The following is a 26,264-nucleotide window of genomic DNA, read 5'->3' on the forward strand; positions in this document are numbered from 1 at the left end:
ATGTGCTAGAAACCCAGGCAATTCATTGCTGCAGGAGATCAGCAAGAGAAATACTGGGCCTGAACATCATAAGTGGCTGCAACCATTAGTGCTCATTAAGATAATCAGCTCTCCTGTTGCAATATGTAACAACCCATTGCAGTCATGAAGAAGAAAAAAAATCTTTAACCCAGGCATTATACCTAACACATCTTATTTTGTATGCCTGTGATAGTATGCTGGTGAGATGGCTTTTCTACAGGAAAGTTCAAGGGCACAGAGAACAACTTATGCAACACAGGCGGTTGACCGGTGGAAGCAGGAAACTATCACAACATGGAAGCAAAGAATGGTTTTGATGGCAGAACTCCTTAGAGAAAATAATTCTCACTTCTTGGCTTGCAGTATTTGAGAGTAACCTGTGCTGTGACTGGATGATCACTTATAGCTTAATATTTGAGCAACTTTTTAGTGTTGCTCTGGGCCTCATAGTACTTCATTGTTATGTTTTCAAAAGTGGTTTAGGTTGATTTTTAACCATCAATTGCATGCTGGGAGATTGTTACAAAGTAATGGATGGTGCAGGAATGTGGATCAAGATCTATCCCAGTAGATGTCAGTAGAGAGACAGCTGCAGGTGGAAGTGTTGGAGGGGATCAATATGATATTTTTAGAAACTTTAAAAGTCACAGCTCTACATTCACCTTCCCTGAATTCAGTATGTGTTGTGAAATAAAATATAGTTGCTCAGTTCTTGTTGGCTAAAGAGACACGGCCAACTTTAAATTATTTTAAAGAGTTAAAAGTACCACCTCATTCCTGTAGCTATCCTGCCAGTTTGTGGTGTTATATACACGTTTACCTACCTTTTGAATCTGCCCTCAAGTTCTCTTGTGTGAAAGACCCCCACAGCGGACAGTAGTGAAAGTGATAATACAAATTATCAAGTGCATATATAAAAAAACCTGAAAATTGAGGCTTTATTCCAACCCCTTTTAATAATAATAATCTCAGGGTGTTGCTTATGCCAGTGGTAGATTTAAAAAAATTACATGATTTTTAAATTTATTGATGTCCTTTTAAATATTTTGAATCCGGTTTTGTAAGGATTGTCAGCCTGATACTAGTGTGTGCGTAGAGATATCTATATCTATATCTATCTATCTATCTCACAATATGCAATTTGACAAAAGTTTTGATTTAAATGTACACAACAGTGCTGCCTTTTATTTTTGTTATTAAATAAACAAAAACAAACTCCAGTACATCAGGTGCTATGGCATTCTGTACTAAAGTGCAAAATATACATACAGTAGAGGGCAGAAATGTCACCAGAGATTTTAAACCTTAACTGCATTTCTCAGTGAGGACATCATTTTATATCCATTATGTTTAAAAGGTAATGAAATGGGGAAATTGTTAGCCTGATAAAAAGTAACCAACATATGTAGTATTTGGTGATGTTTGATCTTATTTACCGTTATTTTCATACTTTGCTCTTTCAAGTGCAAAACTGGGCTGCAATACGAACTAGATGAGTGGAGGGTCTGAGGATCACTCAAAAGTCACTGCCAACTTGGAGGGGGAAGACGACAAACTGCCCCAAGAGGGGAGGGCAAATGAGTTGTGAAGTTGTAATTTAAGAAGGGAGAGAGCCTGTGGGAAATAGCTACATTAATATAGCTGCACTGGTGCAATCCCCTAGTGTAGATGTGCTGCATCAGTGTGAACTGTGACTTACACCAGTGCAGCAAAGCTTAGCAGTGTTGCTGCACCAGTGGCTAAAACCTGTACAGCCCCTTAGTATCCTCAACTCCTGGTTGTCAGCACCTTGCAATATCGTAACCTTAGAGTTCTGCTACTGTAGCAAAGAAAAAATTTGCTGCATTTTATATAGTGGCTTTTAGTGGAGCTTTTCCCCCTCCAAGACCTGCTTTTATTACAAATCTGAATGCAGACTAAGTAACAAAAATTAGTATTTATCATTTGTACTATTAGTGGTGCCTAGGGGCTCTAGGGCCTCATTATGCACAAGCACAGAACAGATGGTCTCTGCCCCCAAAAGTTTACAATCTAGTTCTGAGTCCTCAATCTGATCATTTGGATTAAATCTCTATCTCATATTCCCCACTGGCAGTGTCCACTCTCCTATGAGAGGAGTAGCAGTGTTAGTTTGGATCTATAAAAAGCGACAGAGTCCTGTGGCACCTTATAGACTAACAGACGTACTGGGTATTCGCCCACGAAAGCTCATGCTCCAATACTTCTGTTAGTCTACAAGGTGCCACAGGACTCTGTCGCTTTCTCCTATGAGACTAATTTTTGAGATTTACAAACGACTTTACTCATATCGTCTAAAACTCAGCCAGTCTAATTCGGATCTCGCACCAGTTTTACACTGTGTAACTCTTGATTTCACTGGAGTTACTCCTGACTTCTGCTGTTGCAAGCAAGATTAGAATCAAAGCCCAGCACTGCAAAATAACATGTTAGAGCTAGAACTAAATGTCTTTACAAGGTTTTAAAAATGTAAACCCCCAAACCGTTATACACAGTACAAAATATACATCAAATTTCCAGCATTATTTCTGAGGCTATGCGTACCCAAAAGTGCAATAAAATTACTCTTTACAAAATTGAATTAACTATTTAAGTAATAAAAAATACACATACAAACCGGCCCCCCAACCAAACACAAAACAAACCCACCAAACTAGTAACATTAAATGCCTAAGTGACAGATGCAAAACCCTACTTATGCTCTGCTTTCCTTGTAGTTTGAGAACAGCGCTTCTTCCAGACTAGGTGAAAAATCGTAACACCTGGGACAATGAAAAACCCAGTCACGGCAAGTGAATGTAATCACGCACCTAAAACCCTCAATGTAATACACTCCTCTGCACATTCAACTTGTGACTGACAATAAAAACTGGCTGCCTGCCTGGGTTCCATTACATGCACCACCAAAAGGCACAAGAAATGAAAGAGTTTACCATCCACGGCATTGTTAAATTCCTATTCTTGCTTTGAATGCACAAGATTAATTATGTATGAGGTTTTTGCAAGTTCAGTATGAGTGCAATTTTTTTTTCAAGTTGTTAAAAGAGAATTGAGGCAGGAGACCAATTTTTATCTTCAATTTTAGGTTGCATGTGCTAGTCGAGGCACCCAGGGTTTATAACTGCGAGTCAGAAGTTTGTTCTTTAAGGAATTGTTTAGAGCATAACTTAATTTTTAAAGACTCAGTTTGGCCACAAGCACAACTGGTGGCAACTGTATTTATCTGTCAGACAATCGAATTTGGGATCCAGATTGTCTTTCAACATGTCACCATAAAAAATAGAATATGAAAATATAAAAAAAACTTTTAGAATAAAAACAAACACCAGATAGACTGAAAATAATTCAGCTGTTGTTCCAAATGACACCTCTTCCAGCCAGGGAAGTTGGTGGCTTGGCTGGCTACTGTTTACCAACTAAGACGACTTTAGATAAAAATTTTCAAAAAAGTGCATAAGTGATTTAGGAGCTTAAGGCCAATTTCTGAAAGTGACTTGGGCCCTTAGGAGGCTAAGGTTAAAAATGTGTAAAGGCGCTAAGTGATGTAGGAGCCTCAGTCACATTCATAGAAGAGAGTGGTACTTTTAAAAATCTTTACCTAAAGTCTAACTGAATATCAAGAGGACTTAGACTCTTAAGTGTCTTTTGAAAATGGGATTTAGGTCCCTTTGAAAATTTTACACCCTTCAGATAATTGTCTTCTATCAGACACCACCTTATTTCTAATCCAAAATATGTATAGAAAAGCATATCAACAGGTGATGTGCTTGTTGTGAGGTTAACTGCCTGTCATGAGAGTCAGGCAACCAAAACTTCAATTATCTCAGCCCACAAGACTGGTGCGGGCTCTCTCTTTAACATGGAGATTCTTAGTTTTTCAAACCTAAAATTCAAAGATTTTCTTTTAAAGCAAAGGGTATATAACATAAGGTCACTTAAATAGAAAAATGTTATGGAAATTAAACAGCGTCACATAAGGCCACCTGAATAAGACGTCCTTTTTAGGTCTTAAAACTTTTCTTTCAAAAGTACTACAGTATTTTAAATTGTACAAAACATAAGTTACTTGTAAAAGTTCTTTAGCTATATAAGAACAAACAGCACGTGACGGGGTCACACTGCTTAAGGCATCGCTGAAAGGCACTCACATAATACGATGATGAGAGTGGTACAAGCACCAATATAGAACAGATCTTCCACTGTTCTTTGTCACACTGGGTGCACATTACTTAGCTTTTCCTGTGCTCCTATAATACACCAGACACCTTCTTTCACGCCTGCCTTATTGTCAGCTACTGAACGAAGGCAAAATCTTGCATTTTCATTCTCATGATGCCAATAGTCTGTGGGGTTACTGCCGTGAGTAAGGATTAGGAATCCAAATAAAGGATTTCAGTTCACCTTGTTCTTTGGGTTAAAGAAAAAAGGACATGTAAATTTAAAGGTATAGTAAGTGATTTTTAATAATAAATATAGGCCTGTTTTTTCTCCTTTGTTAGATAATTAACTGTACAAGACAAGGGTTCAGAGAAGTAAAATTTAAATCCATTGGAGTAGTGCTGAGAATTTGAAAGCTGCCACAGTAGCACCTAGTAATGACAGCAAGTCACAGTGAGTTTTCAAATTCAGATCTTCTGCCTTTAAAAAGGACAAAACATGCAAGGCAGCACTAAAGTAGGAGCATGTCTCTTTTAGAAGTACTTTACAAATGCCATACGCTGTAAAAATTTAATTTTTGTCATCTTAGTGAAAGAAATATGGTGATGTACTTGGTATGGTGTACCCATCCAGCCATCCTATATTAGGGTGTAGTCTGGAGTCTTCATTCCCAAATCAGGACGCATTGCCCATTTTATAATATATACAACCTGTAAGGTTATAGATTAGTTAAGACTCAGATTTCACGGGAAATGTGAGTCAGTTCTCCAAGACAATCAAAATGTAGCTAAGTAACTGTAAAGCTCAGTTTGCTTTTCCATGTCCTGAATCAATACTCATCATGCAATGTCATTATTCTAGATCATTTAGTTAGTAGAAAATAATCATTTTTACCAAGAGCTTATTAACTTGGACTGATATTGTTCCAAAATCTGAAAAAAGTTGCTCTATTTTGCTCTTTGTGGAATGGAAGTGGGATTTCTGCCACAAGGTGTATGCTCCAGACCTGCCCGATTCAAAAGGGTTAATTTGTTTGCAAGGAAAAAACTATACAAGAAAATATACTATAAAATATATGTGAAAAAAACTGACCTGCAGTTATTCTTACAACACAGAAGAATCTGTAAAATATTTTCATCCATAAAAAAAGCATTTTCATTCCTTAAGAAACAAGTTTAACAGTTATTGAACTTTAAGGCACTCCAGCTGAAGATCTGATTGGACCACAGCCATTGTTTGTGGCTCAGAGGATTAGTTCTGTAATCCAATCATTGTTGTCTTCAATCTTTGTCTTTTGTGAGTTCTGTAATCTCATCAATATCTTCTACATCCTTTGTCATTTTTTCATATTTTCTCTTGAAGAAGCCAAGCTGTAAGAAGTTTTGAAAATAGTTTGTCAGCCATGTATATTGTCTATTTTGTGCTGCCTGGTAATGAAAGGTACTAGGATTAGATCTAAACATGCCATTTATTTAGTCATTTGAGACTACATTTCTCAGCTGATAGAAACATTTTCATCAGAACTTTTTTTTTTGATGAAAAACTAATTTTTGAGAAAAAACAGAAGTTATCTAAAATTTTCAGGTTGTAAACTTTTTTTGGCAACCTCCTTCCTCCTCAAAAAAAATAAATTGTTTTTATGAAAGAATTTCCCCCCCACACTTTCTTCAATATTTTTTGGTGGTAGAAAACAACTCTAATTAGTAAACTGTTAATTTAAACCTGATTCTTGACTCACACAGTAGTTTCTTTACCAAAAAAAAAAAAAAAAAAAAGGCAGGGGAGAGAAAATTCTTAAAAGCAGGAGGCATGTCTTCATCTGCCTTCCCCAAGGCTTCAGGTTCAAGGTATCTCCCCAAACACAACTTAAAAGAAAAAAAAAAGTGCCAAAGCAGCAGAGCTGTGCAGCCAAGTGTCTTTATGACGAAGCACAGGACCTAGAAACGCTCCCCAGTGAGCAGTTGCCTTGGTGCACCAGGGAGCCCTTCAAACACCAATGCTTTGGCACAGAGATAATCTGTTGCCTTTCCCAAAACCAAACACCCTGGATAGCTCTTCTCCTCCTTAGTCCCTCCCCTCCCACCTCTCCACAAGCCTCTTCCTTTCTCCATCTCCCACTCACCCTGCCTGCCTCTTGCATATCTTTGTTCATTTTCCCATCTTTCCCCAAAGTCCACCCCCATCCCTCTTGCTGCCCAGCCTGCACCCTTGGAACATTGGAGGTATGTGCAGAGCACAGCCTGCGAGTCATGGAGGTAGGCTGACACCTAACAGAAAACAGAGGTGCCATGATTATACAGGAAGTCAGTGCTTACCCGTTCCTTGTCTATTAAATGTATTATAATAATTTTCCATATTTCCCAGGGCTGCTGTAAGGATCCCTTGTAATGTACTTTGAGATCCTCACATGGAAGGTGCAATACTAATAAAAATATTTTTCTCCCCAAGTTGCAGATAAATGATTGTTCGGCATGATTACATATCAATTCTTACAATTATAGCCCTGGTGTATTCAGGTGGGAACTTTCATTGGTTTACTTTTACAGATATTAATATATCTACTCACCTTCCATAAAACAGCAACCAACGCTAACAGCAACAGCAGTCCTGCCAGTATACTTCCTATCACAACTCCGATTGGTACCTCCGCTTTCTCCTCAGGCTTCATTATTGTCACTGGGATCTGAAAGCAGACAGTTTTATTTGTTGTGTATCAACATGAACAATATTAAAGAAGTTTTTCTAATCCCCATCTTTTATTTAGCTGGAACAGCTGTACAGATTCCCTGGCAAAAGGCTGCACCAGAATTATTGTTTGATTTGCTGGTGTTAATAGCTATTTCCTATTATTAATAATAGATATTTGCATTGTTGTGTGTAGGCACCCCAGCTACAGATGACGGTACCATCATTTTAGGTGACATACAAACTCATAACAAGATGGTCTCTGCAGAGCCCACAGAACAAAGAGGAAGAGTAATCTCATCTTCATCACCTCCTCCTTCTCCTTCCTTTAATGAGAATCCTTCTGCAGTGAATCCACGCACTGCAGACAAAGACCACTGCTAGATAAATCACATATACCCACAGACAAAGACTAGGGGCTGGGACTAGAACTGGGATGGTGCTGTTCCTCCATCTTCACAAAACAAAGCCTCTGCTGCTTCAGCTAAAAGAGAACTAGTCCAAACTGACAGTAGTAGCCAGTAGTACACAAGAAGGCAACATTATTTTCTCATACACATGAAAGTCCCCACATTATCCTCTCATCCCAGCAGGCGGATGGCTTCCTGCTCTTTGCCTGCAGGTCCTAACACCCTACCTGAAACTACTCTAAGGGCAGGGAAGAACTAGTACAGATCTTAATGTTAGCCAGGTTTCCACTAACAGTTTTTAGCCTGAAGTAGCAGCAAGAGGAGATGGGTCAAGTTGGAAGGACAGAAAAGGTGGAATTGTGCTGGGATCTGCTCTTCCCTTGAGTTCCCAGACACTGCCATGCTTCTCACCGGTCAGAAGATCTCCTACTATCTGAATACAGAGCTCCCAAAATATCTTGAAATTAACTCATTTCCAGGTGACAGCTACCATGGAACTAGTTAGTTGTACATGGGTTAAGTCCGATTATAAACTTGGATGGATATTTACAATTGCTCTTCTAGACCTCTTAGTGTAAGGTTTATAAACTTCACATCTGATTAACACTACTTGCAAGTTTAAGAAATTTTAAACGTTTTGGAGTCAAATTTTAATTTTCATATGTGAGTAGTTAATGTTTATAAAGAGTTATAATGGGAACAGGTTTTGCTTGCTGTGAAACCAGATAAACCACAGCAATGTATTTTTTCAGGGTTGCTTGCTCTCAGCTTTGTCTGATGGAATTTAGTCTCAAGCTTTCTGGGAAAGCTACACTGACACGTCAATGATTTACCATTGGAACCCTGTTATTATGTTAGGTGTGGCTATGTGTATCCATTTCACTGCAACAATCTTCATGCATTTTATAACTGAACAGCCACAATAATGATTTTAGCAGGTAAACTTTCTGTACTTTGTTCTCAACTGGCAGTGCTTTCTAACTGGAAAAAAATCTGAAGATTTCTTATACCAAGTACATTAAAAAGCTCCACCCAATTACCCAGGGACAACATTCATTTGTGCTGAAAACAAGCTTCTCTAATTTGCAATAGGGGAAAAGCTGCTTTTATGTGAAGGTTGGCTGGAACTGTTATGGATATTAAAATAATGCTGAAGCTGCCTCCTTTGAAAAGGCAGCTCTACACTTTGAAAAGTCACTACATGCAAAAGGCACTCTCTTAGGGCCAAAATGTGGCCCAGCTTGCATGGTGGCACAAGGGAGTAAGGGTGCATAAGACGCTTTAAATATCTCAATAAAATATCTCATCCAAAAATTAAAACATTTTAAGTTATTTGGTAAGGGATTCTCAGTGAGGCATGCAACCATCTGACATAGAAAGGGGAAATTTGAGAAGTGAGAGAAAAAGATGGAGAAAACCTGAATTTACATACAAACCTCTGGTGGCAGAGAGACTTGAGGGTCCAGTTGATTTGAAGGAAATGTCCTTTGAAATAAAAATACTGCAAACTAACATCTCCCCACGCCCCTCCCCCAACCACTATAATATGGCCAAAATCACACCTGCAATATGAACCATTCAAATCAGTGTCAAAACTTGCACTGAAATCAGTGCGCCAGGATTTCCACCCTAAAAGAACTAGAAATGATATTTTTTTCAGATGATCTGGAATCATTAAAAAGTGGAGGACACACATACACTCTTCTAATATTCATTTTGCACACCATGTATATTTTTCTAACTCTCTACTGAATACATGGTGCCGTAACCGAACCTCTCACAACTCAATTGTGGATCAAAGACTCATAATGCAGGATACATAAAAGATTACTGTAGATCAGGGCTGTCAAGTGATTAAAATGATCTAGGACACTCCAAGTATCATGCCAGTCCAAACACTGGCATCTACTGTTTCAGGGATAGTGTGAAATTCTTCGAACCCACAAATATACTTTCTCTTCTTTTCAGCAGTTCTCCAGGAACTGACTATATGCCTGAGTACAAATGGACCCATTTAGAATCTCTTTACAAAGTGCAATGTTTCATGGGAACAATGACGATAGAAGTAGTACTGTGCTTTGGCCTTATTTCCTCTTGGAGATAGGTCAATCAATAACTGCTCTAGTACATATTTAATTGGATTTTCCATTAGCTGCAGCTGGGTGCTGATGCACATCATCATCACTAAGCCAACTCCCTTATTAGCTTGTTTCTTGAGTTGCATTCTAATCCCCAAAGGTCTTGAAATAGATCTATTTTTTGCATCAGATGGGCTTGGAAGTTCTCCAAAAAGAAATACAAAAACAGTATTCCAGGTGAAGTAATGTCAACCCATGCCCAGACCAAGGGAGGGAGATGTTTTTGTTTCTACTGTTGTAACAAAGCATTTTACCAACACTATTTAAATTTACATATTAATGAATTAAATCCTTGGGAGGAAACATTCTAAACCATAGCAGTGTGTACAACAAAGAGTATTTAAGATAAGAGTCACTAGAACATCAAGATTATTAAATATGTCCATATTACGTCCATTCTAAATTGGAGTATACTCTGCAACATGTTACAATGTAGATGTGATTTTGGTCATCATTAGAACTGTGCAAAACATTCACAATTATACCAAAATGCACCTATGCAAACAGAACTTAAAACTCAGATGAGATTTGCTGAAATGTTTCCTAAATTTCATGAATCCAGGTCAATTTATTGTTTTATGGTAAAACTAATGTAAAATTTGACATTTTTTACATGAAATCAGTTGAACCTCAGAGCTTTCTACAGAGTTTTGCTGGTAGTTTTGGAGTTCATTCACAACAAAAGTCAGGTGTGCAAGCTCACACAAATTAACAAACAGCGTTTGTAGAAACACCAGCCAGCTGAAACTGTAACATTTTCAACAACTCTAAAACAGACAAGTGAATAAAATCAACTTAACGTATTCAAGCAAATAAGCAGATTTTCTGTGACCTGCCACATACCTCTCAGGGACATTAAAATCAAATATTAGCTTTTAGATACAGTAAAATATTAAGAAAGGAAACACTTCCATTGAACAACACTCACAGGTAAGGTATTCTCTCCAATTATAAATAATTCTGGGTTATGCGTATCAATTTCTGCAACTGCTGTCAGCTGTAACATCTGGAAAGTTGACTGCAATAGAAAAATAAACTTGCAAATATCTGATCAAGCATTCCTATAATGAAGATGTTTTAAAATAATTCTCCTTAACTCAATGTTACTTTAGAGCTGAAGACTATTATAGTATTCCAAAAACTGGAATTATATTTGCCAATGCTTATTGATCCAGTATCTACAGAAAAGTAATGAATATATATGCACACTTCAGCCTTGCTAAGCTTACTGTTAATAATTACGATTTTTTTAATTAAAAAACCCTATTTTCATCATATAGTTCAGGGAAAAGAAGATATTGAAATATCTGTCATTGTTTGAAAAGTCTTGCTGGTGTTTAGCTGTGAAGGTGGCCAGAGAATCAGAAGGAGGGGGAGAAATGGAAAGGCAATATAGCACGGGGACGGGGACATAGTTCTGGCATTTCAAAGAAGTGTAAAATGAGAATGTGCTTTTCACTTCCTTTTCCTGTGTCTCTATCCAACTTCTCTCTGCTTTTCTTCCCTTTACTTTTTCCTAGCACCATCTATTTTCCCTCCATCCCTCAGCATCTGATCCTCTTCACTCTTTCTGGACTGAAAAAGGTAAAAAATGGAATACTTTTTAAAAGTATTCTTGTGCCAGACCCTAAGATCCCATCTCCTTCCATTAATATTTCCAGTGCTAGTGGAGCTTGTGCAGGAGTTCAAACATTGCCAGTTCAGTACGACTGTGTTCCATGTGACGCTTTGCATATGCGACCAACAGTACAGGGATACCAGTCTAAGGGCTTGTCTACATCAGAAAGTTGCAGCGCTGGTGAGGAAGTTACAGCGCTGCAACTTAGGAGGTGTACACATCTGCAGGGCACCACCAGCGCTGCAACTCCCTGTTTGCAGCGCTGGCCGTACTCCCGTTTTGTCTCGGGTGTAGAGGATCCAGCGCTGGTGATCCAGCGCTGGTAATCAAGTATAGACACTTACCAGCGCTTTTCTTGACCTCCGTGGAATAAGCAGGTATCCCAGCATACCTGAGGAAGCCTCTGGTAATCAAGCTGGTCTCCTTCCCCGGCTTGCTCTCGCGTTCCCCGAACCCCGAGCAAGCAGGTCTCCTTCCCTGAGGTTTGCAGGGTGGTTCGGAGAACGCGAGAGCAAACCGCGGCGAAGCTGGTCTCCTTCCCCGGTTTGCTCTCGCGTTCCCCGAACAAGCAGGTCTCCTTCCCTGCGGTTTGCAGGGTGGTTCGGGGAACGCGAGAGCAAACCGCGGCGAAGCTGGTCTCCTTTCCCGGTTTGCTCTCGCGTTCCCCGAACCCCCCTTGAAGCCGCCCAACAGCGCTGCAGTGTGGCCACATCTAACACCACTTGCAGCGCTGGTTGCTGTAAGTGTGGCCACTCTGCAGCGCTGGCCCTATACAGCTGTACTAATACAGCTGTAACAACCAGCGCTGCAAAATTTTAGATGTAGACATGGCCTAAAAGAGTGCTGTAGGAATGGGTTGGGTGTTAGTAGAGGAATGTGGGCAGAACTCTAACCACTGCATGCAGTACTGGAAAAGCTATCCCAGAAAAGATAAATATTTGGTCCTTTTATCTCTTGAATCATCGTTCTCTACTTGACTGTTGACTTCTCAGAACACTCTCCTTTCTCTTCCCTGCTTCACAGATGCATGCATACCCTTCATCCTTTTCACACAGAATGCCTGTCATTCTAAATGCAAAGGATTATGGGCATGCAGTGTCATCTATAAACGGCTGTCCGTGCTGGAGTACTGACAATCAAATGGAGGATATGCGGCCATGAGAAGAGAGGGAAAACTGTAACAGATTTTTTTCTGCTAGAGGGAAGCCAGCATTACCAGCTACCGTTACTGCTCTCTCAATGCACAGCCATTTACCCCCTTTTATTCTGACCTTTCGTGTATCTAAAACAACATCCAAGTATTCTTGGTTCAGCTCATTAAAAAAAATACATTCTTAAAAAAGTCACTATAAAAGGCAGGCTGATTCTTGATTCACACACTCTCATAAGCCTATTACACTATCAGTCTGACCTGAGGGCTTTTTTTTTTTAATGGTTTAAGTATTGACATTTACAAGAATCCTGCTAGTAAATTTCAATACCCAGTCACAAGACTTGGCAGACAGAACACAGACAGTGCGTCATATGCCTGAGATTGCAAACAAACCCAGAATGTTAGGAGAGTTTTGGTTGGTTGCCTAGCTGAGAAACAGACATCGTTTCATTTCAGAGGGGTGATAATTTTTCACGATTAGTGTTGTGTCTTGGAGGACATGTGGGAGTTTAAAATGTGATACTCATGGTTATTATTTAAATATTTTAAGCATACTGTACAATTCAATCTGGGATCTGTTTCCTTGACAAGTGACCCTTTAAAACCCAAACAAAAGGTTTTTATATCTTTGTACCGAATGTACACACCTTTTCTGAGGAAAAAAATTGACAACACTAATGATAGCATCAAGTTCTGGGCTTTTGATATTTTGGAATGATTAGAATGAATGCAATATAGGCAGGATTCAATTTAAATCCATAGATATCAGTAAATGTTGATTTCAGCTGACACACTGAAATTGATGAATAAAATATCCATCAGTAATGGAATGGATACAGCCTGCCCCCTGCACTTTGCACCTTCAGGGAGTGGGTGTCACAGGCAATGTGACAGCTCAGGGAGCCCTCTGCAGCCCTGCTGACATAGGAGTCAGTGAGAGGGGCCATGATAGCAAGGCTGCAGAGGGCTCATTGCATGGCTGCAGGTCCAGTGACACCCAATCTCTGTATGCACAAGGTGTGGGGAAGGCTGTGGTGCTGGTGAGGCAGATAAGAGACTCCTGGCTAGGGCTGTGAGGAGGATGACAAGCCCCTGGCCATAGGGAAGGTCACTCCATGGCTGAATAGGTTAAAATCAAGTAATAAAAATCTTAAAAATAAAAACAGACACAAATTGAAAAAAAAGTAAAATTAATATTAATCCTCAAAATTGCAAAAAAAAATAAAAAATCCTGACAAGCTGGAATAAAGGTTTGCTGCAGTTCAAAAGTGAAGATCGTGGTTTTTTTCCAGAATATAATATGACTGCACAAGAATTTATTGCAGCCGTGTCGGCCCCAGACCTGAAGAAGCACTCTGTGCAAGCTGCTTCTTTTCAACCAAGAGAAGTGGGTCCAATAAAACCTTGTTTCAGTGGTTTATTGTCATGTGCTGTCTTTTTCAGCTCTATGGAAATGCTAGTTTCTGGTTACTTGAGCTTATAGGACAGTCTGCAAAAGCAAACACCATATGAAGATTTGTGTCACCATTGTAGCTGCAATGCCTCAGTGGGTGTCTCTCTCTATTTAATATTTTAAATGGTTTGTTACACAGCCATAATATCTATTTCAGCTTCAGTTGCAAATTTTTGATTTAGGATAATAGACAAAATAATGTAAAAGAAGAAGAAGAAGGGTTTGCTATGGAAGGGGCGCTTTCAGTGTTACGTTTCAAAAATATCAGCGAGCATGACGTACATGGGTATAACATCTCCCATCAAAAGGTACCTAATACTTACAGCTGCAAAGGTCCCATTCCAGATTCTGGTAGACACATTTACAAAATACTCTCCTTTCACTGTGAGGTCTTTCAGCTTGCAAGTAATTGTATTACAGTGTGTGTTCTTACAGTTCTTTCAGAGAAGGGGGGAAAAAGAGGTATAAGCATGATTTTAAAAAGCATAATTCACTTTAACAAATACCACAGTTTTAATTCTAAACTTCTTGGTACTTGCTGCCCAAGTTTCTTAACTTAGTTATTCTGTATGTATTAATTAAATGCTTGTGACCCATGCTAAAGCCCCCTCCTTATCTATATGCAGGGGTGAAAGTAACTTACAGGACTTACGGGTACTGCCTGAGTCCTGAGGGGGGCGTGGCCTCAACTGGAAGAGGTGTGGCCTCAATCGGAAGAGGAGGTGCCTCTCAAGATTTAAAGGCCCTAGGGCACTGGCTGTGGCTGGGAGCCCCAGGGCCTTTAAATCAACCTGGGGCTCCCAGCTGCAGAGGCGGCTAGAAGCCTCCTGGAGCTCCTGCCACCGCGGAGCTCCGGACCCTTTAAATTCCCACCGCAGCCGCGGCAGCCCAGAGCCCCTTAAATCCGGCCCCAGCCCAGCCGTCGGAGCCGCGGTCAGGGGGTTTAAAGAGCTCTGGGCTGACCGCAGCTAGGGCAGCCCAGAGTCCTTTAAATCCAGCCCCAGCCCGGCCACGGGCGGGGGATATAAAGGGCTCTGGGCTGACCGCAGCCAGGGCAGCCCAGAGCCCTTTAAATCCGGCCCCAGCCCGACCGCGGGCAAGGTTTTAAAGGGCTCTGTCTGACCGCGGCCACGGCAGCCCAGAGCCTTTTAAATCCGGCCCCAGCCTGGCTGCGGGTGGGGGGTTTAAAGGGATCTCGGCTGACCGCAGCCGTGGCAACCCAGAGCCCCTTAAATCCGGCCCCAGCCCAGCCGCCGGAGCCGTGGGCAGGGGGTTTAAAAGGCTCTGGGCTGCCCGAGCTCTTTAAATCTGGCCCCAGCCTGGCTGCCAGAGCCGCGGGTGGGATTTAAGGGGCTCTGGGCTCCCCGCTGTGGCGGGGAGCCCAGAGCCCTTTTAATCCCCGCTGCAGAAGCCGGTGCGGTCCAGCACAGCATACTGGCTCTTGCCAGTACGCCGTACCGGACCGGACTGGCTTACTTTCACCTCTGTCTATAGAGCAGATACAGTATGAAGAGTGTAAGTGAAAGCTTACTCATACTTCTCCACCAACATACCTCAGCCCTAACTCAGAGGGATCTCCTCCAGCAAGAAGTCTCATTTCACACAGATTCTTAATGTTATATAAGCATATTTTTATAGTTATTTCTGAGGCGGTTTAGATTAATTTAGTCAGCATTAGTGATATCAGTTGTCTAAAGACTGCAGCAATATTAATAGTCAGATGGTCGCTATAGGAAAACCTAAAATAAACTGAACTAGACAGACACAAGCAGTGGAAAGAATAAAGTTCGGTGAGCTGCAAGGAGTAATATTAGAGACTGTTCTGTGAAAAATATAACCGTTTGCACATACACAATAATACATGCATGCAATGTAGTGGAAAATGGGCTGTGGTTACTCTGCAGAAATTATAGCTGTAGAAAGAAAAAATATATACAAAGGAGGAGGAAACAGCAACACAATACAATTATAGGTCCCTATGCTGCATTGTGATTTATGCAGGTGGACTACTGAGCCTGTGTGGAGCACCACTGATGCCAAGAGCACCCTGCATGGCACAGAGGTCTGCCTGTCTGGATAACAGTGCAGGATTGGGACCACAGATGTTATAGTCACAGCTTTTTCTTACTAGTTCTTTTGCAGCTCTGAAGTTTTCTTTCTTGAAAGATGCAGAATAAGATGTTTTTCCTATTTGCAAAGGATTAATCTTTGCATCACAAGTGACACCTCCAGCCTAAAAAGAAAATGCAGAATTATACTTGGTGGAAGCATAAGGGTGATTTTGTGCATGTGTGTGTGTGTAAAATACTGAATGCTTTTGGAAAATACTGATAATGTATTGATTTCCTTTAAAATTCAGAATTAAATTGCTTTAATTTTTTTTGGGTAATTCTAAGAAAAAATAGCTTATGTTTATCAGATTTTACACACTGATTTATGATTTGAAAGAGGGTCCAGTTGAGAAGTCCATGACCTTTGACCTATGTGTAACGTGAAATAGTTTGAAAACATTGTCTACACTAATATTGGACCCTGTTTTTTCCTCAATGTACATAAAGGGAGTGCATTCAGATAAGGTAGTTTCCCTGGGGGCAATATTCTTAGTACGTTCTGGATGGAAAATAATGAAGGAGCCTGTTCCATTCCTGACAGTCTTAACAACAACACATGCTTAAATCTAATCCCAGATACGAGGCTAACTCTTGATTAAACATTGAAGTTGATATCCTGGTCCCATTGAAATCAGTGGAATACTCCCATTTGGAAATCACTTATTTCATTATGTTACAGACTTTAATTATGTGATCACATGCCATTTTTCCCACCAGCCCTTGACAGGTATATTAGGCAACACTATTATCCCCATATTTACAGATAGGGAATTGATCAACAGAGTCACTAACTGACTTGCCTTAGGTCATGTAGGAAGCCTGTGGCAGAGCACAGATATGAATTCAGACTCCTATGTCCTAGGCTAGTGCCTACCTCTTGGAGCATCCTACCTCTTTCTCCTATCAACTAGGACTAAGAAGAAAGAAAACGTGGAGATTCCCTGTTCTCAGGATGGGGGAGCCACTTTACCAGTGAATGGAGACATCATCAATATAAACATTGAAATGCAGGCTCAGGACATCACGCCACGGCTGCTCGTTGACTGTCTAATTCTAGGTCTCAGCTCTTATACCATTATTTTAATGAGTCTACATTACATTTATTACACAAAAGTTACAGTTTGCAATTGATGAAGTTTAGTTCTTCACCTGATCTGTATCCAGTGCAGTTAGATACATCAGAGGATTGTTTCCTTTAGTTAACTGTGGAAAATGGATTTTTACAGAAGCCACCATTACTGGAATGCTTCCCGTTGTAACCTAAATAGAAAAGAGCTAGTTATTAATTTCTTTAGCTATAACTGGATACAAACAAATTATTCAGCTATACCAAAAACATCAGAATGCTCTAGGACTGATTAAAACTCTGAACTGCTTTCATGGCAATATTTTTTCCTATACGTATACTTATCTCTAACTGGACAGTAATTGCATTACACCAGCATTACATGTAAAGTAATTTATACCATATAATTTTGAATACCTGTCTGCTTTCTAAATAAAACGTTCATTAGTTGCATAAAACACTTCTGGAAAAGCAAATACTTTGTCGCAGACAATAACCTACAAGATAGGTTACAATTACATTCTGATAGTTGTTAGCATCAAATTTAGAGTTCTGCCATGTTGCATATTTGCAACCAATTTAGGTTTTACGTTTCCTCCATGCTGCATATTTGCAGCTAAACTTTTCCCAGAGTTACATAACCAATACTGTTATCAATAATCAGACTTGTTCATGTACCTCCTTGAACACTGCTCTGAGTACTTAGCCCTTAGCCAAACTAAAGAAATCAGTGTGTCTTATTTCAATGGCCCAAATCCTGCAAAGACTTATGAACATGCTTAACTTTATTTACTGCGTGTAGTCCCTTTGATTTCTGTCTGTAGAGGAACTGATAAACTGACTTCATTACTAAGAGTGCATCAAGGTAAGCATATATGTAAGTCTCTGCAAGATCTGGGTTAATGTGAGCAACTGGAGAACCAAACATGCACAAGACCGCCCATCACAAAATGGAAATCTTATCTTTTAAGAAAGTGAAGGTTGTGCATTATGGTGGCGAATCATTTTCCTCATTGACCAGATTCATAAAGCAGCACAGTAAAACATACCAAGGACTATCATTTTGTCTGCTCTTTGGGTACAGACTATAGATGAAAGGCAAGATCTTTTCTCATCCACAAAAATGTTTACTAACCTTCACTGAAAAATTGAATGCAGGACCAATCTCTTCAAAATTATTCACAGTGGAAGGAATATTACGATCAGAATATACTTCATAGAAATTTATGTTGGTAAACCTGGTAATCAACCATAAAACAATAGATTTTTATTTGGCAGCTATGTAATTGGATGCTTTCTGGTTCATTATAAATCAGTGAATCAAAGTTCAGAAGTGTAATAAAAAGAGATTCAATTATTTGTACCCTTGTTTTTAGTTTAATGTTAAAAAGTTGTTTAGGAAACAGGAAATTTCTTACTGGAGCCCAAATCTCGAAGAGGATTTGAAATGTAGTACAGCACAGCAATACTATGAAGTGAGAAAAATTTGCCACTGATGTTAAAATATACACATTAAGCAAAGAATATATTATTGCTGCTGTGAACAAAAAAAAATGTTTTTTTATCCGAGGATTTTTGGAAATGATGATTATTGAAAAGATAAAAGATGATGTGGAATTTTAACATTTTAACACTAATTTCACTACAGAACAGGAGGTGTTTCAGAAGAAAATATCTGTCATGGAATGATACAAATAAGGCTGAGCTGGTCAGCAAACATTTTGGGAGAAAACTCATGGATTCATCCTACTGTTGGGATGTAGGAATTGGCACACCTGGTGAGGTGTCACATCTGGGTCTTTCAAGATATTGTAATAGTTTTTGCAAAAAGGGAGCTGTTAAATAATGTATTTGTGGGCCAAATTCTTCTAAAATTAATCTCTCAGATCTTGTCTAAACTTGCTTATACACCTCTACCCCGATATAACACGACCCAATATAACAAGAATTCAGATATAACGCAGTAAAGCAGAGCTCCGGGGGGGACAGGGCTGCGCGCTCCAGTGGATCAAAGCAAGTTCGATATAACACGGTTTCACCTATAACGCGGTATGATTTTTTGGCTCCTGAGGACAGTGTTATATCGGGGTAGATGTGTACTTGCAATAGTGTGTAAGATACATGTAGCTACACGGACCAGTGAAAGGCTCTGGCATCTTCCCATTGCTGGAGCCTTTCACTGTGGCAGGAAAGGGCTCTGGCAAGGGGGACCTATTGAAGTCTTTCCCTACTGTAGAAGAAGACTGGAGACTTTTCCTGCTGCCTCCCCTCTGCCAGTCTCTCTCTGCTGTCAGATTCTTTTACTGAGGCAGAGAAAGGCTCCATCTGTGGAACAAACCAGCGTAGACATGGGAGGGACAGCTTGGGTGCATAGAGAGCTGTGTAAAAGGGTTCAAGTGTGTCAGACACTCTAGTCTACTAACTTAAACAGTGCCTCAGTGTTTCCACTGCTACTTATAGCCGTACTAGCTGGGTATGCAGCGTCTGTATTCTACATGCCACCCTAAGTGTAGAGCTACCCTCAAATTCTTTGTTGCTGTGCACTTTTAAGCAGAGGCCACTTTTCACCTCAAAAGTTGAGTTTAGAGATATTGCTGTTTGTTGTTTTCTATCAGTTTAAGTGTACAAATTCCATTGGGATGCTTTGGCATGAAAAAAGCACTATAGAAAGTAAGATAATATATTTATTCCTTCACCAGCAGTTTGCTGCATGAGCACATCATATATAGCCATAAATAGTTTATCCTAGATAATGAGATTTGATAGCAAACTATCCATTTTGAAAAGGGCTTTCAATACATTTGAGCCAGCAAGCCCACAACTGTATATACTGTGCATTAATTATATCATTAAAACCAGAGCACTTTTGTTGGTGGTTCTTGTGCTGATCTAGCTAGAATACAGATGTTACAGCCAGCACTACCTATCTAGGTAATTATATGGCTGCCACCACTGCAGTATCTGAGCACCTATAATACCTGTACCTGGCTAAGTATGTATTAAGGGTTGTATAGCTACATATTGGTCTTTTTTACTATTTTTCTTTTTAAAAGCAATGTCATATTATACAAAGAGAATAAGATGATTTTTTCCTGTACTTGATAAAGCAGGAATTGCTAACAGCAGCCAAATAAAGATAGTGAATCTAAGGTGTCATAAATACAGAGGGAAGGGTAACAATCTTTATGTATGCAGTACTAGATGATCAGATTGGTCCCTTCTGACCTATTAGTCTATGAGTCTATGTCAGGGTCCCCCCCCCCCCCCACACACTCTGAACTCTGGGATACAGATGTGGGGACCTGCATGAAAGCTTATTTTCTACCAGCAGCACTCATGTCTGACTCTGTGCTAAGGGCCCCAGACTTCGAGAAACCTTTCCTAGTAACCACAGATGCATCTGAGCATGGTGTGGGAGCAGTTTTAATGCAGGAAGAAACAGATCAAGAATTCCATCCTGTTGTGTTTCTCAGAAAAAACAAAACTGACCAGTGGTTTCCCCTCTCAGACAATCACAGAGAAGGAATGTTAAGCCATTGTGTACACTCTGTAGAAGTTTGGGGACGGCATTTCCATCTGCAGACTGACCATGCTGTGCTAAACTGGCTTCATACCGTCAAAGAAAATAACAAAAAACTTCTTCAGTGGAGTTTAGCTTTCCAAGATTTTGATTTTGAAATATAACACATTTCAGGAGCTTCTAGCAAAATGGCTGATGCACTCTCCCGTGAAAGTTTCCCAGAACCTTTATGTATACGGTAGTATAAAATCCCTTCTTGGCAGCTGTACTAATCACCTTACCTGTAAGGGGTTAAGCAGTTCAAATAACCTAGTTGCCACCTGACCGGAAGGACCAATGAGGAAAGAAGATATTTTCAAATCTGGGGGGAAAGGATTTGTTTGTTATTCTCTTATGTTGTTCTCTCTCCGGATGGAGGGAAAAGGAAGCAGGTATAACATCTCCTGAAAATATACCTGGAATAAATCCATCTAAAACCACAGAAATTGTAAGTAGGGCAAAGTTATCTTTTGTTTTGGCTTGTGAATTTTTCAATGCTACAGAGGTAGTTTTATTCCTGTTTTTGTAACTGTGAAGCTGAGCCCAGAGGGGAAACCTCTGTGTTTTAAATCTTTTCATTACCTGTAAAATTACCTTCCATTCTCATTTTGCAGGTAAGATTCTTTTACTTTTTTCTTTATAATAAAATGCTTCTTTTAAGAACCTGATTGATTTCAGTGTCCTGAAGACAAAGGGTCTGGTCTGTGCTCACTCTGCTAAGGCAATTGGTTGGTATATTATTCTCAAGTTTCCCCAGGAAAGGGAGTGAAGGGGCTTGGGGGGATATCTTAGGGGAATAGGGATTCCAAGTGACCCTTCCCTGAATTTTTGTGTAAATCGCTTGATGGTGGCAGCAACACTATCCAAGAACAAGAAAAGGAATTTGTGCCTTGGGAAAGTTTTAACCTAAGCTGGTAGAAAATAAGCTTAAGGGGTCTTTCATGTGGGTCCCCACATCTGTATCCTAGAGTTCAGTCGGGGGGAACCTTGACATAAGGTCTCAAGGTCTCTCAGAGGCACCTTTATATTCTAATACCTTTGACAAAAATGACAGATTCTTTTCTTTATTCAGCATACCTTGTTAAGTGAATTTCTGCATCATACCGCAGAGGAATTGAGAGGTAGACCTGGTTGTCTGCTTCTTGCTCTTCATTACTTTCACTATTTATCAAAAACAGTTTGTTCACTCATGTGTTATAACTCACAATTACGTTTAAAATAAAATTATACTGGCAATGATAGTTAACTTATTATATTTTAAACTGTGCAGCACTGGCAGGGGATGCTTTTTAAATGAAATTATTATATAAGAGTGTACTTTACCTCAAAGCATGAAAACTTATATTTGCCATGTCCTGAAGATTTTTGAGATTAAAGTCAAAATTAATATCAAAATATACCTACAAAAAAGATAAGCAAAAGTAAACAAATAGATTATAGAATAGGCAAATTTAAAGTGCTTACAAACAAATATAATTAATTATAATAATTATTTATCTGCATATAAACATTGAGTGTGATGGACACGAATGCCTGGGTGGTGTCTGCTCATGCAGGAGTAGGACAGAGGCAGAGCACTGTTTGAGGCAGCAGCTCTGGTAGAAGCTCTGTGCTTCTCGGTGACCTGCCTTTGAGCTTTAATTTTTTTCTTCCCAGAACTGCAACTCCCTGAAATCTAAGCATAGCTCTTAGCTTTCATTTTTATAGGCAAAACAAACCATCCTCTTGAAACATAGGATCTCTATTCCCCTGATCTTCTTAGTAGCTCTTCTCTGCACCTGTTCCAATTTGAATTAATCTTTCTTGATCATGGGTGACCAGAATTGTATACAATAATCCAGATGAGGTGTCACCAGTGCCTTGTTCTATGGCATTAATTCTTCCATATTTCTACTGTAAGTACCTTACTTGAGACATCTTAAGATCACATTTGCCTTTTTCATGACCGCATCACACTAGTGGCTCATAGTCATCTTATGATCAACCAAGATACTCAGGTCTCTCTCTTCCTCTGTTGTTTCCTACTGATGAGCCCCTCATGTATTACAGAAGTTCTGATTAGTCCATAAGTGCATTACCTGGCACTTCATACTATGAAATTTTAACCCACTTCTATTACTCCAGTCCTCAGGGTCTCCAATTCTTCCTGTATAATATTCACTTCTCTGTATTGATGGTGTCTCCCAACTTTGTGTTATTAGCACACTTCATTAGCACACTCCCAGTTGGTGCCAAGGTAATTAATGAAATATGAAGTTATTTGGGTTACATACATTCTTAAGCATTAACACAGGTGAATGAAAATTCACACAACTCCCTGTATTCATTCTGCTGTCTATAATCATAACAGGGCCAATTTGACCAAAGCTGTTAAAAAGGGTCAGATTCAATCCAGTGAATTTTTTCATGCAGTTGGAACGTTTCTGTTCTACCTGGCAAGCTTCTCATTGTTCCTAATTACCCTGTCATGGAATGAGAGGACTATTTCCCTCCTGCCCCAGGGGAACAGAGAAGAGGATGGGCTTCCTAAAACCTTGGCTATCCTGAGATTTACACACCGCCTTTCAGGTGCTGGGCTTCCTTCCATGGCAGCATAGCTCCCACAAACTGGTTATGTTTGCAGCCCTGAAGAGGGAGTTACTATTGATGGAACCGAGCAAGAATTCCCAGCTCAACAAACTGCTCCGGGCAAAGTCTCTGATGTCTTTTTCCTATACAAATCTCAGAACCATTACTCCATCTTCATCCTCCTTGACCTGTCAGCTGCCTTCAACCCAGCTGACCATGCTCCTGCTCTTGAATTCTTGTCATTCCCTGGCTTCCATGACTCTCTCTTCTCCTGGTTCTCCCCCAGCCTCTCTAACTGGGTCCTTTTCATCCATCCTCCAACTTTCTGTGGGGATTCCACAGACTCGATCTTCTCTCCCCCACTTTACATTATATCACTGGGTAATCTCATCCACAAACACAACTTCAAATACTGTCTCTGTGCTGATGACTCGAGATCTTCCTCTCTACTCCAGTCCTGTCTTCTTGTGTCCAAACTAACATCTCAGTCTGTCTTTTGAAATCTCCTGGTGGGTGTCTAGCTGTCAGCTCAAGCTAAATATGGCTAAAACAGAGCTCTTCATCTTTCCCCCACTCTCCCCGCTACCTTCTTTCCCAATCACTATGAATACCACCACCATCTTGCCTGCAAATCTGTTCAGTGCCCAGGGGAGAACATCAAAGAATGGCTGCTTCCCACTTTCTGCCCCCAGCCCCCCACCCTTGCAGAGATACAGTGTTACAGTAGCATGGTAAGGAGATACATGCTACAGAGTCACTTCTTTCCCCTGCCCTGTGGGCTTGGAGGATCTTTGGGTCATTGTTTAGCATCATCAGAACAGGCAACATGTAACCCAAAGTGAGATCTGAATCTAACCAAATCATTAATAAGAAAACAGTGCTTGTTATTTGTGAAGGGGGATCCTTTTATAAGCATTGTGGTAGAAATAACAAACTTACTTAAATACAAAATCTGAGCAGTACCTGTTGTCCCACTTTAAAAACAGGATAGCTGACTTGGCAAATAACTGATTTATGGCCAGTGCCCATCTGACATGAGACTTCAGTCCCATCAGCCTGGAGGAAAAAAAACAACCACCACCCAGATATTAGCTTCTGCTACAAAACCAGAGAATTCTCTACACTACATTTTTCAATGTGATGTCTACCATGTAGGGCCAAATCCATCCCTGAATCCAGCTGCAGTTCCACTATGGGCAAGCTGTTGAGAGGCTGTGTGGGGAGGTTTGGACTGGGTCAGGTAAGGAGAGGGAAGATGACAGTGGGTCTAGGACTACATACATCCACTGGCAAACTGCTTCTGTGCAACTGCTTATCATCTAATAACCCCACGAGGGGTTGTACTTAGAAACAAGGACTATAGATTGGAGGCCAAAGCAGTAAGTGCTTTATATTAGTAATGACCCCAAAGTGACACCGAGAAGTCACCTGTTCTTCTGGGCACAGTGATACCTACAGCATCAACTATAATTGTGCTTTCAAGTACAGAGTGGGAATTCCATCCCCAAACCCTCACACAAAGCCAGTGTAAATGGGTTTTGTGCATTGGACCAGATTTGGCTGTTTCGGAAAATTAACCAAAATATCAACTTAAACAGAGAATCCTCCTTGAATGATGGAGTTAACTTAGTTCACCTAGTTCAGAGGTCGGAAACCATTCAGAAGTGGTGTGCCGAGTGTTCATTTGTTCACTCTAATTTAACCTTCTGCATGCCAGTAATACATTAACATTTTTAGAAGGTCTCTATCTATAAGTCTATAATATATAACTAAACTATTGTTGTATGTAAAGTAAATAAGGTTTTTAAAATGTTTAAGAAACTTCATTTACAATTAAATTAAAATGCAGAGCACCCCCAGACTGGTGGCCAGGACCCAGGCAGTGTGAGTGCCACTGAAAATCAGCTCGCGTGCCATAGGTTGCCTACCAGTGGTCTAGTTCCATGTAATTCTGGTTCTAGGCTCCTTTCTGCTCTGAAGCAGAAACCTTTTTGGGAGAAAATGAGTCCTCTTGAAGACTGAACTCTCTCTAAGCCAACGGATTTTTTTAAAAATCTGGTTTTTGTTGTGGTTCTTTGTGCAATGGAATCGTTGTGGTTGTGCTGTGCAATGGGGACTGGTGCATACCATGTGAGTGACATGGAGCCCATCTATTTGCATGCAGGAGAACATCGGTCTTGGTTGGGCCTGGGCAGGGCCAAGAGATTTGCCTCTTCATGAATGCTCCCATTCCTTCCCTGCATAAGATATTTCAACCACTGGATTCTAATCCTCACCGTGCACCTCTCCAGGAGCAGCCCTGTAACCTAGGCCAGGCACTGGAGTCTGGATTTTATCCTGTATTAAGCAGCTGGGAGCAAGAGTTCAGATAAATGATTTATTCCAGTCCCCAAAATAATATGTAACATTCCTTTCTTTTTTGCAAGGAAAAAATCCAATAGAAGCATGGTTTCTGGTAGAGTGATCATCTTGATCTGACTAACAGTCTAGTTGAAATACATGACCTTGGCAGTACTGCTACTTCTGGCTCCAAAATCTGTGTTTTGAAGCTCTATCCATGTTGCACACTTGATTTGTCAAGTATAAACTCTCTGTGGCACAGCAACAGTATTCAGAAGCGTTGCTGGGGGGGTCAAGCAGTAGATATGGGATGCCAAGTTCCAGGGTAAGGAAAAAATGATGGTAATAATGAGGCAGAATCAAACTAGATAGATTGCCAGCTTTTTTGCTGAGCAGGCAGTCTCTATCCTTGGTCTAAATAAACTGATACTCTACATTTAGTTCTGACTGATGCTAAGACAAAGCTGGAAGATGATTTTGGTATACTAGGGAATAAGCTGAGTCGGAGGGGTAGTTTGCACATCAGCCTTTGCTGGGAAAATGATACTAGAAAAAAAAATATTTCTCTGGGAAACCAGAAAAACAGCAGTAATAGGAAAAGTTGAGAGGAGGTGAATATTTTACATACTGGTAAAGAAGATGAAGCGAAAAACAAGTTTTCTGAAAATGTAGCCTGGATTCTGGTGTTGTAGGCATTTTCCTTTTTATTTCTCAGCTTCACACTGAATGTCAGCCTTCTGTTCTTGCTGCTGACAATGAAGGGCCGTTTGCTGTTGAAAAAATTGTTTGGTATTATAAATATAGTAACTAGTGCAGTAAAGATCACTAAACGGCATTATACTTCCATTAAGCAACAACAACTCACATGCATAGCACTATCAATTTTCAAAGTTCTACATATTTACAGCTGTAGCTTTACAATAACTTTTTACAATGGTTATAAAATGATGTGAACTCATCTCTTAA

The 26,264-nt window shown here is 40.1% G+C and overlaps 1 protein-coding gene across 1 annotated transcript in view; it reads right to left on the reverse strand.

Moving 5' to 3' along the window:
• Window positions 1-2,224: 2,224 nt before the first annotated feature.
• Window positions 2,225-26,264, reverse strand: part of ITGA2 (integrin subunit alpha 2) — a 102,970-nt gene continuing 78,930 nt past the window's right edge. Inside the window, 11 exon segments of the mRNA XM_030566138.1 lie at window positions 2,225-5,567; window positions 6,764-6,880; window positions 10,359-10,448; window positions 13,978-14,091; window positions 15,783-15,887; window positions 16,915-17,025; window positions 17,967-18,069; window positions 21,468-21,551; window positions 21,714-21,790; window positions 23,922-24,014; window positions 25,927-26,068. Of these exon segments, the coding sequence (XP_030421998.1) occupies window positions 5,478-5,567; window positions 6,764-6,880; window positions 10,359-10,448; window positions 13,978-14,091; window positions 15,783-15,887; window positions 16,915-17,025; window positions 17,967-18,069; window positions 21,468-21,551; window positions 21,714-21,790; window positions 23,922-24,014; window positions 25,927-26,068 (1,126 nt within the window). The 3' untranslated portion in view covers window positions 2,225-5,477.

This window comes from Gopherus evgoodei, chromosome 6 (assembly GCF_007399415.2).
Source record: "Gopherus evgoodei ecotype Sinaloan lineage chromosome 6, rGopEvg1_v1.p, whole genome shotgun sequence".
In the NCBI taxonomy this organism is placed as follows: domain Eukaryota; kingdom Metazoa; phylum Chordata; order Testudines; family Testudinidae; genus Gopherus; species Gopherus evgoodei.